The sequence below is a fragment of the Macrobrachium nipponense genome, chromosome 19 (assembly GCF_015104395.2).
Source record: "Macrobrachium nipponense isolate FS-2020 chromosome 19, ASM1510439v2, whole genome shotgun sequence".
NCBI classification, from domain to species: domain Eukaryota; kingdom Metazoa; phylum Arthropoda; class Malacostraca; order Decapoda; family Palaemonidae; genus Macrobrachium; species Macrobrachium nipponense.
In genome coordinates, this window is record NC_061088.1 from 564942 (window position 1) to 582372 (window position 17431).

Here is a 17431-nt window from a genome sequence, read left to right on the forward strand (position 1 = left end):
CTTATATGACTTGTAATCGTCACTTTATGGGGGTTTTATCATAGACTGATTTGTGCCTCAAAGCGTCAACAACATTCCGACGTGCACAATGGGTATTATTGTGACGCATAAAATTGCTCTCTCTCTCTCCCCGTCACACACACACACACACACACACACACACACACACACACACATAGGCCTATATACTTATACTGCTTTGCTGCTTACTATATTGTGCTGTGTCTCTTTCATACACTTAAGCCTATACTTCACTCTTTTGCAAGGAGCCTCGCGAATTATTTTATCACTATAATATCTTTCTCTCTCTCTCTCTCTCTCTTGTGTGCGTGTGTGTGTGACTTGTAACAGCACTTACCTTATCACAAATATCAGCCTAACAATTAAATTATCGAAGAAGAAGAAGAAGAAGAAGAAAAAGAATAAGAAGAAGAAGAAGAAGAGAGAGAGAGAGAGAGAGAGAGAGAGAGAGAGAGAGAGAGAGAGAGAGAGAGAGAGAGAGAGAGAGAGGCAAATCATAAGTTGAACTACGGTTGCGTGACGTCACCGGTGCGGTGGACTTACCCTTGTCGATAGCAAGCATCTATAAAGGGAGATAATGTCGACTTCGATGGTCCATTCTCAACTGATAACTCGACGAGGTGACATCGACGGTAAGGACCCTTTAGGCATATTATATTACATCCTCTCTCTCTCTTTCTCATATGGGTACACATAAACCTGTACTTCTCTACCTTTGTAAGGATCCTTGAGTTTTATTTCATTATTATTGTATTCTCTCTCTCTCTGGTTACATAATAACTGATTTTAGTTTTCGTACTGATTTATTTACTGTTTATAGGTCTAGTACTGGTCAGTATCTTAGGACAATGGTATTGGTCACGTGACGTTTGGTGTAGCCTACCATTCATTCTCGTTTAACAGTTCTTATAACTGGAGTTTAGGTAATAATAATAATAATAATAATAATAATAATAATAATAATAATAATAATAATGTCTTTATTTACGTCTCTGCAGATGAAAGCAACTCGAAGCCACCTCACAATAGGCCTAGTCTTCCTTCTAGTGTCTGGAGATATTCTTGGAGTCTCTTCGAATGAAGGCGCAGAAGGTACCATGGATTATTTTTTTCTTTTTTTAATTCTTCTTCTTTTCCTTCTTATCTTTCCTTCTCTGGCCCTCGAACGATTTTTGTTTTACGCTAAATTATTTTATTATTTAAATTTAGCAACCAAAATGTGTAGTTAATTGGTGTATTAAGTCAATGACTTATTTCTTGTATTTTCTTTTCTGATAAATGATAGTATATTATCTTCTTTCTGTGTTTCCTGTTACCTTCTGTCATAACTTTCAAATGAACACTAATATTTTTGGGGGAGCTTCAGACTTTCAAGTCAATGTCTCCTGTGGTGGGCTTATACAGTTATGCCACATGAATAGTGCTCATCTTCTGAATACTGATAATAATAATAATAAATACTAGAACCATATTTAGCAAAAACTTCCAGATATGTATAACTGTAGTGTGGACGCAGGTTACAGTTCCTTGAAATGGTCATCCAGCCCTCAAAATGGGTGAAAGAAGCAGGAAATAGTTCACCAACTTCTTGTTTGGCGACTGCTTTATTCCAATAGGAGCATAGCTTGTCTATTTCTTTTTGCCCAAATAACCGACGGTGAAGTCTTAGGTAGCAAGATATATCCCTTCCTTTGTCCTTTCTGAAGGCTTGATGTTCCAGGTCAGGGAACTGTTAATGGTTAGTGGGTGTTAGCTCAACATTTTCTAGGCACTGTAATGTGCAAAATTAGTTACTGAAAGTCATGACAGTTTCCTTTTTTAATGCAAATACTCCAGATCCTACAACTACTCCTGCTGGGGCATCCACCAACACCCCTGTAGCCACGTCCGATGCAACGACAGCACCTGACCAAACAACTGCAGTGACCGAAGAACCGACAGCGCCTGACCAAACAACTGCCACGCCAGAAGCAACGACAGCACCTGACCAAACAACCGCTGCACCCGAAGCAACGACAGCACCTGACCAAACAACCGCCGCGCCCGAAGAAACAACAGCGCCTGACCAAACAACTGCTGCGCCAGAAGCAACGACTGCGCCTGACCAAACAACCGCTGCGCCCGAAGCAACGACAGTGCCTGACCAAACAACAGCCACGCCTGAAGCAACAACAGTGCCTGACCAAACAACAGCCACGCCTGAAGCAACAACAGTGCCTGAAAAAACAACTGCCGCGTCCGAAGCAACAACAGCGCCTGACCAAACAACTGCTGCGCCAGAAGCAACGACAGCACCTGACCAAACAATCGCCACGTCCGAAGCAACGCCAGCACCTGACCAAACAACCGCCGCGTCTGAAGCAACGACAGCACCTGATCAAACAACCGCTGCATCCGAAGCAACACCAGCACCTGACCAAACAACTGCTGCGTCCGAAGCAACACCAGCACCTGACCAAACAACCGCTGTGTCCGAAGCAACGCCAGCACCTGACCAAACAACCGCTGTGTCCGAAGCAACACCAGCACCTGACCAAACAACTGCTGCGTCCGAAGCAACACCAGCACATGACCAAACAACCGCTGTGTCCGAAGCAACGCCAGCACCTGACCAAACAACCGACACGTCCGAAGCAACGACAGCATCTGACCAAACAACCGCCACGCCAGAAGTAACCACAATACCTGCTGCTGTAACGACCACTCCGGAAGTAACAACAACACCTGCTGCTGTAACGACCACTCCGGTAGTTACGACAACACCTGCAGTAACAACCACCCCAGAACCTGACATCCTAGAGAGCTTGAAGGCGAAATTCGAAGGCATAAGTAACCTACTCAAAGACCTGGAGACCTTCATGGACAACATTTTCAAGACCTTGGCAACACTGGCACCAGATGCCGCCACCACTGATGATGGTGATGATAAGGATGACAAAACCGATGATGGTGATGATAAGGATGACAAAACCGATGATGGTGATGATAAGGATGACGAAAAGGATGATGGTGATGAAGATCAGGTGAAGGGAAAGCTTCTCCAAGCCCTTCGAAGGGTCCTACGAGAGGTGACAGGCAGTGACATCTGCAACACAGACATCGAGGGAGATGACAAGGTTCTGTGCACGAGACTGACTAGCGCCCTCGAAAACGTTAAAAAAGTTAGCGACGACTTCAAGGATAGCGACGCGGCGACTAAGAAGCAGTTGGAAGAGATCTCCAACGCCGAGAATGACTTGGGATCGGTCTACAATGACATGAACAAGGCGCCTGACAGCGTCAGGAGGAGTGTCAAGAGGGAGGCGTTCAATGAACGCATGGAGGAAGTCAAATCGGTAAGAAGGAATTCTATTCTATACTGTTTCCTATCTACGAAATATCATATTTAGTCTATAGTATCATAGAATTCTAACATTCTGTCCCATGCCATTCAAATTCTCCCCGTCGAGAGACTGCAGGGAAACGGAAAAATTTGAATGATTTTGAATTAAATGTTAGAATTATATGACACTGTAGACTAAATCAACATGATATTATCTGGCTAAGAAACATGTTTCCCAGTTAAGAAATGTCATATAACTTGGTCTAAGACATCATAAATATCTAACAAATAATCCCATACCATTCAGATGTTTCTGTCTGTCTGTCTCACTATTGAGATTGTCATAAAAGAAATGTAACTCCCATATTCAATTATTTCTGTCTCAATCTCCAGTCTGTCAATGATGCTAAAGAAAAAGTCGACGAAATGATCAAAGATCAATCCGGAAACGACAGCCAAACACTAGCCATAGTTTTGGGGGTCCTAGGAGGTATCGTAGGCCTGGCCATCATCGTCTTCGGCGTCGTCCGTGTTCTCAAGAAGAAGAAGAAGAAGAATGCCCAGAAATCACACGAGGTGGGTTTTTAATTAATTATATTAACTTTATTTTTATCTTTGTTTTTATTCTGCAGTTTGTTTTCGAGTATAGATATCGATTTGTGTGATTCAAGTCTGCCTAAAGTATGATATTCTATCAATTATCTTTTACCCAAAACGACCAAAAAACAGTAAATGTAAACATTGAAAGAAGCAGAAAGTAACAGGTAATACACGGTACGACATACAGCAGCGAAACGGTAAATAAAATTGCATTCACCCTGAATTAAGAATGAATAATACTTTTTGAAACATAAACTGCCCTTCTTTTACTCATTAATAAACTGGTTCGAAAACTTCAGTAGGCTTGTAAATGCCTTATAACTTCATACCTTCCATTAGAAGGATGGAGGCTTTACCAAACTAATCGGTGTAACCTAGACCAATACGTGATATTGCTCCTTTTTGACGCAAGAACCTGGTTCCTACGCAGGAAAAACGGGTTCCCAAGCAGATACCTGGTTCCTATGCAGGAAAAACTGGTTCCTAGAACCAGGTTCCTGATTCCTAACGCTCACTCCACAAACACAGTTGCGGGCACACTATGCAGTCGGTGTAGATGCAGAGCGATTTAACTTCAAACAGTTGTACTTTATAGTTTTTCTCTTTCTTACTCTTATATTACATTATTTAAAGTGACACTGAATTCCCTTGTTATTTAATTTCTAAATGTCTATAGCTTTACTTTATTCAATAGTCCATCAGACCGTTCATTTTAATCCTCGACATTACCCTTTTCTGCAACAAGAAGCGCTACTAGTCAGAGATGTGACTAAAATAATTCTACCGAATATTACAAGTTGATTTTTACTTTACTCTTAACCATCCCCCACGAAAACGTGTTTTAATAAACGCTCTTCTTCTCTCTCCTTCTTCAGGATCTTGGCGTCGTTGCAGGCCAAGAAAATGAGGGGTTTTCGAACGCACCGTGAAGAAGGAAAACATAAAATAAAACCACATTTGCCCAATTTTTAGGCCTACATTCCAGATTTTCTTTTGTTGTTGTTGTTGTTATTGTCATCCTTTTGTAATGTACGTGTTATTCGTTAGTACTGATGAATGTGAAAACTAGAATGGGCTCAGTGTCCAGCCAAGGTTCATTTTTTATAGTCCTATGGACGGAAAACTATTGCATTGATTTAAGTACAAATCCTTTGCCTGTATATTATTTTATTTATATATATATATATATCTATATATATATATATATATATAGATATTTAAATATATATCTATATATATATATAATATATATATATATATAAATATAAACAATAAACATTTTGAAAGAGATTCTCGATAACCGCGAATGAAATTAGTTACAATACAGACCACAACAATAGTAAATATAGATTTCCATTTTCGCTCGCTAAAAAAATCCTCTTTCCGAATTTAAACCACTTTAGGGGAAAAAAAGCTATTATTTCGTAGAATCGCCTAAGTTGATGCCTGGGACTGTAATTTGTTATTATATATATTACGACAGCGATAAGCGTATTGCATTTTATCTCATTTTATTTACGACTGATAAAATGAAATATGAAACTGTGAACGTGTTTCATTACCCTGATAATAAACACTAGACTGACAAATTCCTCTTGCGTTAGACGCATGGCGGGAAATCTGTATTACTAATTTGGTATCATTTTATTACCCAAAGTCAAAGAAAACGAGAAAGATAGCGTTGCATTTTTAATTTACGAGTGATAAAATAAAATATAAAAAAAGCCAACGTGTTTTATTACTCCGATCATAAACATTTTATCATGGTGATGAATTCTTCTTGCGTTAGACGCATGACCACAACACTATAAAAAAAAAATAGTATATTCTATAGCCTAAAACCGAAGAAAACAAGAAGAAGAATGATGATAGATTGAGCCAGCCTTATGCTGGCACGGGCTCTTCCTCTACAGCAGCCCATAAAGAAGAAGAATGGTTTGGCCTTTATTAGACAATAAACAGAAGCAATAAGGAGAGAAGCAGGAGAATATAGTGACGGTTTTCACTGACGTCATCAACAAGTCAGGCATATGAAACTATTAGTTTCAAACTAGACTTACCTATCTTTTGAAAAGTGGATAACCTAGGCATTTGATATCATCGATCCACCATCTAATTTAAAGAATAAGATAACATGAGTGAATACTAGACCGCGAGTTGGCTTGTAATGCCATATTATGATCTTCACCTTATATAATGATATATGCCGAGATTTTGGGCACCGACATGGCGCTTAAGATAAGAACGAATATTCCAAAAGTATTGATCTCTAAGTGCATGAGATCATTATGCGAAAAGTAACAGCGTCAGAGATATGACAGACGCCAAAAAAAAAAAAAAAAAAAAAAACTAGATCCTGTTTCTTAAACCTTTGATCTATACCTGCTGAATTACGTATTATCACTCTCTCTCTCTCTCTCTCTCTCTCTCTCTCTCTCTCTCTCTCTCTCTCTCTCTCTCTCTCTCTGAACGTTAACTGTTACTATTTCCCCAATATCTTGCTGTATTCTACTTTATATCTCTGTATGGTTTTGCACCTCTCTCTCTCTCTCTCTCTCTCTCTCTCTCTCTCTCTCTCTCTCTCTATCCTCTTCTCTCTCTGCTAGAAAAGCCGTCTAGCTATTTAATCTGACACTTACTGGAGTAATCATTATTATAAAAGTGAAAAAAGATATATAATATCAGCTTTAGAATATATCTAAAATTAGTATAATACTAATGTTTTATCAATCTTTCATATGCGATGCAAGTAGTTTTTTAAAATTAGGATTTGCCAAATTATAAGGATAATTAGTTCAAATCTCTCTTAAATTGGCTTATTTTCATGACTTCGCTCAAGGATATTTATTAATCCAAAGAATATTTAATTATAAAATCTTCCAACTACTTCCAAGCCTTTGCGAGCCATAAAATCCGTGAATTAATACAAGTTGAATCCGGAAAACATGAATCAAATTCCTCTCAATCGCCTTTAATTATATTACACATGTTAAAATGCTAATCAAATTCCTCGCAATAACTTATAAATTGCCTGTGACATCTTTGTTGTTAATTCATTAGCAGACATTAATATTCTCGAGCGCACTCATGTACTACATCGAAGGCAGAATAAGTTCAGTTGAATAGGAATGTCATTTAAGTATGTTGTTAAATATGATATAGTCTTTAAGAGTATATTTAAATTGTAAGAATTAATTTGTAAAAATAACGCAAAATTAGGGGAAAATATTAATGATTCTAAATAAAAGACTGGAGCTGTCTCTTCAGTTTTAAACGCTCTTTATTACTGGAACAGATGGGGCTGTTCATACTTGAATTCATAGAGTAGAAAACTCAGGGCCATTGGATAGTGTTAGTAAACGTTCGATTTTATCAATATATTACAATCCCAAAAAATTAAACAGTTTATATTATTTTTCAAATTATTAGAAGCATATAACTTTAAAAGTTATTTGATACAATTTAAGACAATAAGAAACATTGATGAATAGCAATGATATGCATTTTAAATAAGCATTTCATGACTGAAGCCTTAATGACACATCCGGACAAAAGCCCTGACGTATTCGCCTCCGGCGAAGGTCATCTGAACGCAACCCCAACATAGCCATGTTGTTTTGATTGGTCCCGGCGTCCTCCTTCAGAGTGTGTCAACAAATCCCGTGACAAATAATCCTGCTTGAAGTGGTAAGGACTCGTTCCCGTCCTCATCGAGGCCATGATTTGACCTCGAGGAGGCTGTTGACCTCGTCCGATGGCGAGATCTGACCATGATTTAAAGTGTTTTGACGGTACATTAGTAGGGTGTCCGATCGCTGCCCTGTCCCGAGGGCAGGTCTTGTTACCTACTACTACCTATAGGATTGTTCCCCTACGTGTCGATCCCGAAGGATTTCTTTTGGATTTAATCAATACATAGGTATTGCCTGGTCTAGGATGTCTTTTATGGGCTAGAATATACTAAAGGGTAGGATGGATGGCTTTTAGATGATCCTACGGTAGGAGTTACCTACTAGCCTATATATAGGGTAAAAGACCGTAGGGTCCAGAGTGGACCATGTACGATCACCTCGGACAATCCCAAAAAAAGTACATAATAATGCGTCCTGACATCGGAGATGGGCATCATTCGCGACTTGTTGTTGGTGAGAAACAGAGCTAAAGACCTCTACTCTCCTTGCGAAGTAAGTATTTTCTCCAAAGTTAGAAATTAAGGCCAAATTTTAAGATTTAAACAGAGGGTAGTGAAAACGGTGTCAAACGTAGTGCAAATCTCACCAAAACGCGTTCAACCTTTTTACTTACAACTCGAAGTATTGAGAAGATTGATGCCATCTCGATGTTTACGGAGTCGCTTGTGTCAATAAACTAGGGTAGAATATCACAGCAGGCCAAGCAGGCCACCTACAATCAACACCTAGCCACCCTCCGAAAAAGTACATTAGCCTATAACGCGTCCTGACACCGGAGAACTAAAATAAGCATGTGAGCTCTTCGTAAAATATGTTTTCAAGGCAGTTTTGAAATCCAATATGGCGGCTACGTTTTGCATGGACGGTTCTCATCAGTGACGGCCACCATCTTTCCCCAGCCTTCCCAGCACTCATTTGAACAATGTTAGCGTATGTATGTAACGTTTATTGATCTTACTCAAGATTGGAGTTGTAATCAGCACAATAAAACAACATTTTGTTGCCTACTATATTAGTGAAAATATGAAACTTGTTATTCCCGGGGTTATGGTTGGAACTGAATTCATTCTTACCTTGTAATCGGCGGTTTTTATCCTTACTGCCATCACAACTGAAACTCCACAGTGCTTATTTGATTGTAATTATACACATTTTGGTCTCAGTTCACTCCACATTGCACTTTAAACCCATTGCTGTTCCTGGTTTCTAAGCGCGCGCGCCATAAACACAATTTCGAACAGCAGACGACGACAGACGACGAAACTGCAAAGTTTTATTCCCTAAACTGTTTACTTTACTCGTTATTTAGTTTAAATTTACTTTGTTATTTAAAAATTTTGATTTAATTCATGTATATTATCCCTTTTTTGCAACCAAATTACCCCGAAAAATTACAGATATTTCTAAAGTAGATAAAATCAAATGTTTCTAACGTTTTCGTACATCTGGCTGCCGAAAACCATAGAGGAACGAATACGGAAAAGTGCAGAGGAACGACGACGTTTTTTTTTTTTTTTTTTGCTTTTTTGTTTTTGCTAGCACTTTTCATTGATTCAGTCTTTATTAGTATTTTGAATTTCTTTAATAATCGTATGCCAGAAATAAATGTAACCTTTAATGTTTGCATGCTAAGAATGGCAAAATCATCGTTGCCACATTAGTGGAGGCTTCACACATACGCCGTTCCATTATCATCCTGTTATGCGTCCGCCCCTGATGAGCTCGCTGCTAACGTACCGTCACGCTTTTTTTGTAATCAGCGATCATAGCACTGATGATAGTTTTTCAAAGTTAATATTGATTTTTATGCTTGTTATTTCTACTGTAATTAACTGTAGGAAATTCTCTCTCTCTCTCTCTCTCTCTCTCTCTCTCTCTCTCTCTCATCTCATCTCTCTCTCTCTCTCTCTCCTCTCTCTCTCTCTCGGAGTCCAGTCACTCGGCAAAGAAAAGTCATCTTCACTCCCGCAATTGGAAGGAAAAGTTTGTAGCATCACTGGAGGATTCAGAAACTAGAGCTCTCATCATCAATAGGTTATCAATATCACACTCCTCATCTAGTATTTGATTGATCTCACCTGAGAAATATGCCTCCTCTTTGGGACATTCATTGTGAAAGACGCGAAATCCAATTGTCTCGATAAACGCCCGAAGCGTATTGAAAGAAAACCAACAGGGACAGGCAGTTTTCTAGCATAAGCGACCACCAAGAAAGAGTTGCCAGGCTGGAAATAAGTTTCCCATGTGCTGAGAGTGTTACCAAATGATGTTCCTACACTTTCTATACGAGTAAACGTATTATTACGGGGCTGACGGCTTGACAAGCACAGTTAAAGTCTTGAACGTAATATCCCGTTGAAGGCGCTACCGAGTAGATCGCGGTAAACGTATTATTACTTGGGGTGACGCTTAACAGGTTATAAACTGTTTTCATGAATTCTAGTTGTCATAGTAATGCAATAATGATAAAATTGCTTTAATATTTATGTATATATACTTCCAATACATAGCCTAATTTCACCAATTTCAACGTTTTTGTGTGTAGTCTTACACCCAGTTTGGAAGGGTCAACACATGCCGAATGGCAACACAGAGAGAGAGAGAGAGAGAGAAGAGAGAGAGAGAGAGAGAGAGAGAAAGGAAGGCGGAGGAACGAGGAACGAAGAAGAAAAGGGATGGCGGTGGAGGGGGGGGGGGGTTGGGGAGAGGGTAGGTGGAGCTTTATACGCGTGTTCGTATCCATTTCTGCATAATGGAGTTTTTGTCTCTTGGTACAAGGACAAGTGTCGTTATTCTTTACGATTAGTGATTCACGATACCCTTATAAATTACGGCACTGGGGGTGTAATGCACTATGGCAAAATCTCGTTCTGTTAAGAGTGTTCGTTACAGAAATAGGTATTGCCCAAAAACGTGCTTGCACTGTCTCTGAAACCCATAGTAGACATGCTGCTTAGTTGTCAATCAAGTTTTTATAACCAAGTATTTTTTACAAGCTAGCTATTGAATAAATTTGTGTTTTTCTCAGTCAAAACATATGCCCCTCAATGCTAACTTTTCCTCTTTTAACGACTTTCTGGTCATTGCAAATTCGGGGCCCCCATAATTTTCTTATGGTGCGAAAACAGACAGAGGCCCATGGACCGAAAACGATTGCGTCACACTACGGCGATAATCCAGCAGTAAAACATCTTCATATATCCAAAAGTAAATAATAAAGATATATATATGCGCATTACGATTATACAAATTACAGTATAGCTGATAACAATCTGCATGAATAACTGGTAAACTGTTCTGCAATGACAGTTGAGTATGAGCAATTATTTACAATAGGTACGAAAGTCAAGATGTCGTGACGTCATAATACAGAACTTGAAAGAACGTTCTAATTCAGAAAAATAATTACTTAAATTTGAGTCAGAGTCGAGTTACTTTTTCAATAACGAATATTTTCAAATTAATCATCATAAATATGTAAAATATTGATGTTTTACTACTTATTTAAAAATTAGCCAAGAGCACGCTTCTCGTCATCTTCCTAACACAGCTGTTTACGCGCTGGCTTGTTGTTGATGAGAAATCGTGTTTCGATTGTTGTGATAAAGTGCTCCAGCGTCTGTGGTATACGTGTTGTGCGGATTTATCACAGGAAATGGTTAGTTTTTATTGACACAAGCTACTCCGTAAACATCGAGATGGCGTCAATCTTCTAAATACCCACCCTCGAGTTGTAAGTAAAAATGTTGACGCGTTTTGGTGAGATTTGCACTACGTTTGAGACCGTTTTCAGTACCCTCCTCTGTTTAAATCTTAAAATTTGGCCTTAATTTCTAACTTTGGAGAAAATACTTACTTCGAAAGGAGAGTAGAGGTCTTTATTTTCTCCGTTTCTCACCAACAACAGTCGCGACTGATGCCCATCTCGGGTGTCAGGACGCGTTATAATGTACTTTTTCGGAGGGTGGCTTGCATTGATTGTAGGTGGCCTGCTTGGCCTGCTGTGATGTTCTACCCTATTAGAGCAATTTTATCATTACTGCATTACTATGACAACTAGAATTCATGGAAACAGTTTGTAAATGCATCGGCGTATGTGTGACGCTCCACTAGATTGGCAACGATGAGCCATTTTTCCTCACGTCGTCTGCTCGTAAGTATATATCCGAAACATTTGTAATTTGTTCCGATACGTATACAAACCCTCGGTTCTTTAACCAATAGGAAGTAGCTAGCGGCAGCTGGAACGGTCGTAAGCTTCGAACAAGGGGAGAACGGTAGTTAACTGCTTGTCCGATCGTCGCGCGGAGGTAAACAAATCACTTTTGCTTTCGGCCGTGTGTGGGAAGGACGTGTTCGCCATCGCTCTGCCCGCTTTGTCGTTTGCTTTGAGTTTGAGTATTTGCCTCTCTTTCTGTATAAATCAGGAGTGACTGTAAGTACTTTTACAATTCTTATTGATCTTGCAATGAGTGAATTGGAAGAAATGGAGATATCACCGCGCCCTCCAGTCGCCCGTAGAGTGTGTCCCGGGCTGGAGGGGCGTAGATGTGGAGGTTTCAGGTCATTTGTTGACGTGGACCCCCACGAGGTTTGTACTCGTTGTCGGGGGCGAGAGTGCTCCCGCAACGAACCTTGTGTCACATGTATGAATTGGTCCGAGGCGCAGTGGGTGCTGTACGAGGGCAGGAGGAGACTTAGGCCGCCCAAGAAGTCATCGGAAAGTCCAGTGACTCCTTTGGTAACGGACACTTCGTCCTCTTTCCTGCCCCCCGGCCAGCCCCCACGTTTCGCGCCTTCCCCTGCGGGGGGGGTAGCGGAGTCCTTTTCCTCTCTCGATCCGTCGAGTGTGGATGAGGGCGCCCGCTACCCGGACGTACAGCTGTACTCGGGGTCTTCCGTCCGCTCTGGGGGGGGGTGTTTCTTCCCACCGGGCGCCCCGAAGAAGCCCCTCCAACTAACCCGACTGTTGCTTCCGCAGGTGTGCCATCAGCGAAGGACGACTTGGGACAGGTGTGGGAGTCGCTGGGACTGCAGGGAGTGCCCAGCATCCAGGGGTTGCTTCAGCGGTTGGCGGGGTCGGCAGTGGTCACTCAGTGGTGCGGGTGGGACCACTTACTACTACACAGTAACGACACCAGCATATGAGATGCCACCGCATCTGGTGTATACGCCCCATATAATGTCGGTGACACCCACGGTGGCTATACAAAAACCCATTGCTGCCGTGCCAAAGAGGACGGTGCCACCACCACCTGGATTTTTTCCTTTGCCGACCCCGGACTTCCGCTGCCCAAAGAGTACCCCCCTGGACCTGCCGCCAGTGCCACGGATGACGGTGACTGCCGACAGGACGCCTGGCTCTCCCGTGGTACCTGCCGTGCCTGCCGTACCTGTTGCCGTTCCAGCTACTTTTTCCCTTTCAGATCGGCCTGCACATTCTCTTTCAGATGTTCCTGCCGTTCCTGCTGTTCCCGGACCTGTTCCTGTTGTTCCTGCTGCGCTGGTGTGCTGTCACAGTCTCAGGTCTTTCCGGACAGGTGCAGTCGGGCCCTGTTGCTTCGGCAACTGCCCCGGCTCCCTCCTGGATGGAAGACCTGACGTCTGTTCTGCGGAGCCTGGCAAAGAAGAAGAGAAAGAGGAAGAAGGTGTCGTCGTCGTCTTCATCGTCTTCTTCGTCGTCTGCTGCCTCTCCTTCCCCTTCGACTTCTAAGGCTAAACAGCCGAAGAAGAAGAAGGGTGCCTCCTCCCCCCCTAAGAAGACTCCTTCGGGATCTTCTAAGGGCCCGGCTCGCACAGGCGAGCTGGGGAGCTCTTCTGCTGGTCCTCCTGTTCCTTCGGGAACGGGGCCCGTCGCTTCTTCTGCAAAGAAGAAGTCGAGCGGGGACCAAGGTGGCACCAGCCTCGGCTGGTGCGTCCTCACCTGGTGCTAGCGGTTCTGCCGCTAAACCAGGTTCCGTCTCGGCCGCTTCTCGTTCGCGAGAAGCACCGAGTGACGCTCTTTCCAAAGAGGGACCGTCCAGCCAAAGTTTTGACGCCCACCGAGCTCGCTCGCCGTCAAAAAAGCGGCGCGGAGCAGAAGACTTGGAGGAGAGTCGTGCACACGACTCTCGCCAGGCCAGTGGACGCTCGCACAGCGATCAACTGGCTGGCTCGGGCTGACGTGACGGTCGCTGACCGGCCACGGGTTGAGGCGAGGAAGGAGTCCCCACGGCCGCCGGTACCAGCCACGGCTGGTACCAGCGGTTTGACGCGCCGAGAGGACGCTGGGCCGGTCTCGACGCGACAGAGAGCCTAGCAGGTCACCCGTCCGCCGCTCCCGATGGGACCGGGGCGGAGACGGTGACCAGCGGCAGCTCGCCTGACGCTAGAGATCGGTCTCGACGTTCTCAGCCGAGCCAATCGCCCCAGGCGAGCGGCAAGGCTAGGCCTGCTGATCGACCGTCACCGGAGCGGGTTGACGATCAGCAGCAGCCCTCCACGCACGCTGGTCCTGCCAGCGAGCGAGGGGGGAGCGTCAGGTCTGCCTCTCCTGTACCTTCAACCTCCTCGGGCTATACCGGGAGGAGCGAGGTACCGAGGAGCGATCACGAGAGGTGCGCCGCTCGTGACCCAGCTATGACGCCGTACGGCTCAGGCACGGTCTTAGGACCGACCAGAACGTACGCGCAAGTAGTTGGAGGCGACCGGTCATGGGGTCTGCGCTGTTGCCTCCTTCTGAAGGAGGAGTATCGAGGGATATGCTCTTGCTGGAGGGACTGGACGGTCGGTCCTACTCCACAAGACGCTGTAACGCCTGAGATACAGAGGAACTTCGCAGAGGTCATTAAGCTGATGCGTCTGCATAATGGCCTCGCGGAAGGATCGCCGCTACCACCATCGGAGCCCACGTCCCGGCTCGAGTCATTTTGGGGTCCCAAGAGGGGGGAGCCCAAAATAAAATGATGGGGTGTTTTGCCACGATCAGAGCTTGCGGACTCAGTCCTGGATCAGGTGGAGAATCTCGTCTCAGGACGGGAGGACTCGCTAAAATCCGGACGGTCGCCTCTAAGCTGCTTCCTCCTCCTCTACAGCGACAGAGGCGATTTTTACGTGCCTTCGGAAGACCCGATACTGCCGAAACAGGTTAACCCGGAGTTAGCGAGGCTGACTCCAGGTGTGTCATGCAGCAGCTCCTGTCGGAGAACCTATGGTTCTCGCAGCAGGAGCACTTGCCCTGGAATCTACCGCTATGGCAGCATTCCAGGCAGTTTCCTGGTTGGATTTGTGGTCCCTCACAATATCCAAAGTAGCGGCCGACTCTGGGAGTTCTGCTCTCGAAGACGACGCTTCTTTCAGGAGACTGTGCCAGTCTGGAGGAAGAGCAATCTCTTACCTCGCCCATCAGACTGCTAACCTGTGGGCCAACTTGGTTCTTCGACGTAGGGTGGACGCAGTCCTTACCCGAGTGACCAAGGGGGGGCCGGGCGTGAGGCCTTGGCACTCGGGCTACGAAATGGACCTCTTAGGAGTTCCCCAGCTCTCTTTCCTGGAGAGATGGTGGACGCTGCGGTGGAACGGCGGCGCACTGACGAGAGTGACCGCTTAGTCCACCGGCAGTCTCGAAGGTTTCTGGGCATCTCGAGTAACTGCTGGCCAAACCAAAGAGCTTGGCTAGCTCTTCCACGGCGGCGAAGACGGTTGCACCGTCCAAACCCCGTGTGAAGACTCCAGCTGTTTCAAACTTCTGCTAGAGGATGGCCGCAACCAGCCCTCCTCCCAGCCCCTCCTTTCCCCGAGGAGGTGCTGGAAAGAGTCGAAACGAGGAGGGAAACGCTAGGGACGGCGTTCCCCCTCACCTGCTGCCGGAAGTGGGGGGGTGCCTAGCGAGCCATTGGGCGACTTGGCAGCGCTACGGCGCCGAGAACTGGATAGTAGACGTCCTTCGGGAGGGATATCTACTACCCTTCGAGTCTCGGCCCCCCTCATCTCCAAACCGGTCCATCTACAGACCTATGTCCGGGGATCAGCAAAGGACAACGCTCTTCGACAGGAGATCAAGACCATGCTGGCGAAACGAGCTGTAGAAATCGTGGAGGACCAGTCACCAGGGCTTTTACAGCCGCCTCTTCCTAGTGGAGAAGGCATCGGGGGGCTGGCGTCCGGTGATAGACCTCTCTCCCCTGAACCGCTTCGTTCGCACGACGCGGTTCACGATGGAGGTCGGTCACGCTCAGTGCTCGACTCGATCATGGGGAACGATTTCATGCTTTCAGTGGACCTCTGAAGGACGCGTATTTTCAAATACCCATCCATCATTCCTCCAGAAAGTACCTCCGCTTCATCTTCGACCGGGACGGTGTACCAATTCAGGGCACTTTGTTTCGGTCTCTCAACCGCCCCACAGGTGTTTCACGGCGAGTGTTCACTCTGGTGTCTGCTTGGGCCATTCGAACGGGATACGTCTTCTGAGGTTATCTCGACGATTGGCTAGTCCTGGCGAGCTCCCGCTCGCAGTTGCTACAGGACAGAGATCGACTCCTCAAGTTTTGTCGCGATCTGGGGATCGTGATAAACTACGAGAAGTCCGACCTCGAACCCAAGCAGAAGATGAAGTACCTGGGTATGCTGATAGATACGGTAGCAGGGCAAGTCTTTCCCGCAGACTTGTGTATCAGCAAATTCAGGGAGGCAGCGGCCGGTTCCTGTCTCGGCAGGAACAGGCAGCACAGCAACGAATGGCAAGTCGTGATCGGCCATCTGTTCGTCACTCGAGAAGTTAGTCCCTCACGGGCGTCTTCACCTGCGGTCTCTCCAGTGGAGACTAAGGGAGAGTTGGTCTCAGGACCAAGGATCCTCCTTACTTTCCCGTGGCTATCACGGACAAGGTGAGGCAGGACCTAGGCCTGGTGGCTCGACGACAAGAACCTCTTAAGAGGAGTGCATACGCACTCCCCCCCCGAGATGCTTCTGTTCTCAGACGCATCGACCGAGGGATGGGGCGCACACCTGGAGGAGTTGCTGACTGCAGGTGTGTGGGAGGGACCATCACGAGAAGCACCTTCACATCAATGTCCTGGAACTCAAGGCGGCGTTCAACGCTCTCCAAGAGTTTAGGGACCGCTTGGTGGGACACTCAGTGGTGTTGATGTGCGACCAACACCACAGTAGTGGCATATGTCAACAAGCAGGGGGGGCTAGTGTCTCTTTTCCGCTCCATCAGTTGACGGTGCAGGTGCACGAGTGGGCCACGGCTCACTCGATAGAGCTGTCAGCACGCTACATTCCAGGCAAGAGGAATGTAGTAGCGGACAAGCTCAGCCGTCGGGATCAGGTGATAGGGACCGAATGGTCTCTACACCAAGACGTGGCGGAAAGTCTCTTCACTGTGGGGGCGACCGGAGAATTATCGTAGACCTGTTCGCCACCCGGCACAACAGACTTCAGGTTTTCTTCTCAGCTGTGCCGGACCCATGGGCAGCTGCAGAGGACGCTCTCCAACACCCCTGGGACAACCTCTTCGCTTACGCCCTTTCCTCCCTTCCTGTCTGATTCGGAAAGTGATCAGTCGAGCGCTGGTCACGGTCCCCAATCTCAGAATGATCCTGGTGGCTCCCAAACGGCCCAACGCCGTTTGGTATCCGGACCTGCTGGCTCTTCTTGCGGACGCACCGAGAGAGCTACCCACTTGGCACAACCTTCTAGCCCAGCCACACGTAGAACGGTACCACCAGGCAGTCCAGTCCCTTCAACTTCACGGCTGGCTGTTATCCGCACCATCATCTTGCGAACGAGGCTTTTCTCGTAGCGCAGCAAC

General features: G+C 45.3%; 2 protein-coding genes across 7 annotated transcripts in view; both read left to right on the forward strand.

Moving 5' to 3' along the window:
• Positions 1-522: 522 nt before the first annotated feature.
• On the forward strand, positions 523-5119 carry LOC135213289 (zonadhesin-like). The gene is made up of 5 exons (XM_064247273.1): positions 523-653; positions 1020-1113; positions 1858-3356; positions 3737-3919; positions 4819-5119. The coding sequence occupies exons 2-5, from the start codon at positions 1020-1022 to the stop codon at positions 4870-4872; spliced, it is 1830 nt and encodes a 609-aa protein (XP_064103343.1). The 5' UTR covers positions 523-653; the 3' UTR covers positions 4873-5119.
• Positions 5120-7487: 2368 nt separating this feature from the next.
• The window catches only part of LOC135213330 (interleukin enhancer-binding factor 2 homolog), a 125255-nt gene continuing 115311 nt past the window's right edge, over positions 7488-17431 (forward strand). For 2 of the 6 annotated variants that reach the window (XM_064247336.1, XM_064247344.1), the window contains exon 1: positions 7488-7630. The gene's annotated coding sequence lies outside the window, so the exon portion shown is untranslated. The remainder of the gene's footprint in view (positions 7631-17431) is intronic. The other 4 variants (XM_064247310.1, XM_064247322.1, XM_064247315.1 and 1 more) reach the window with 2 other exon arrangements.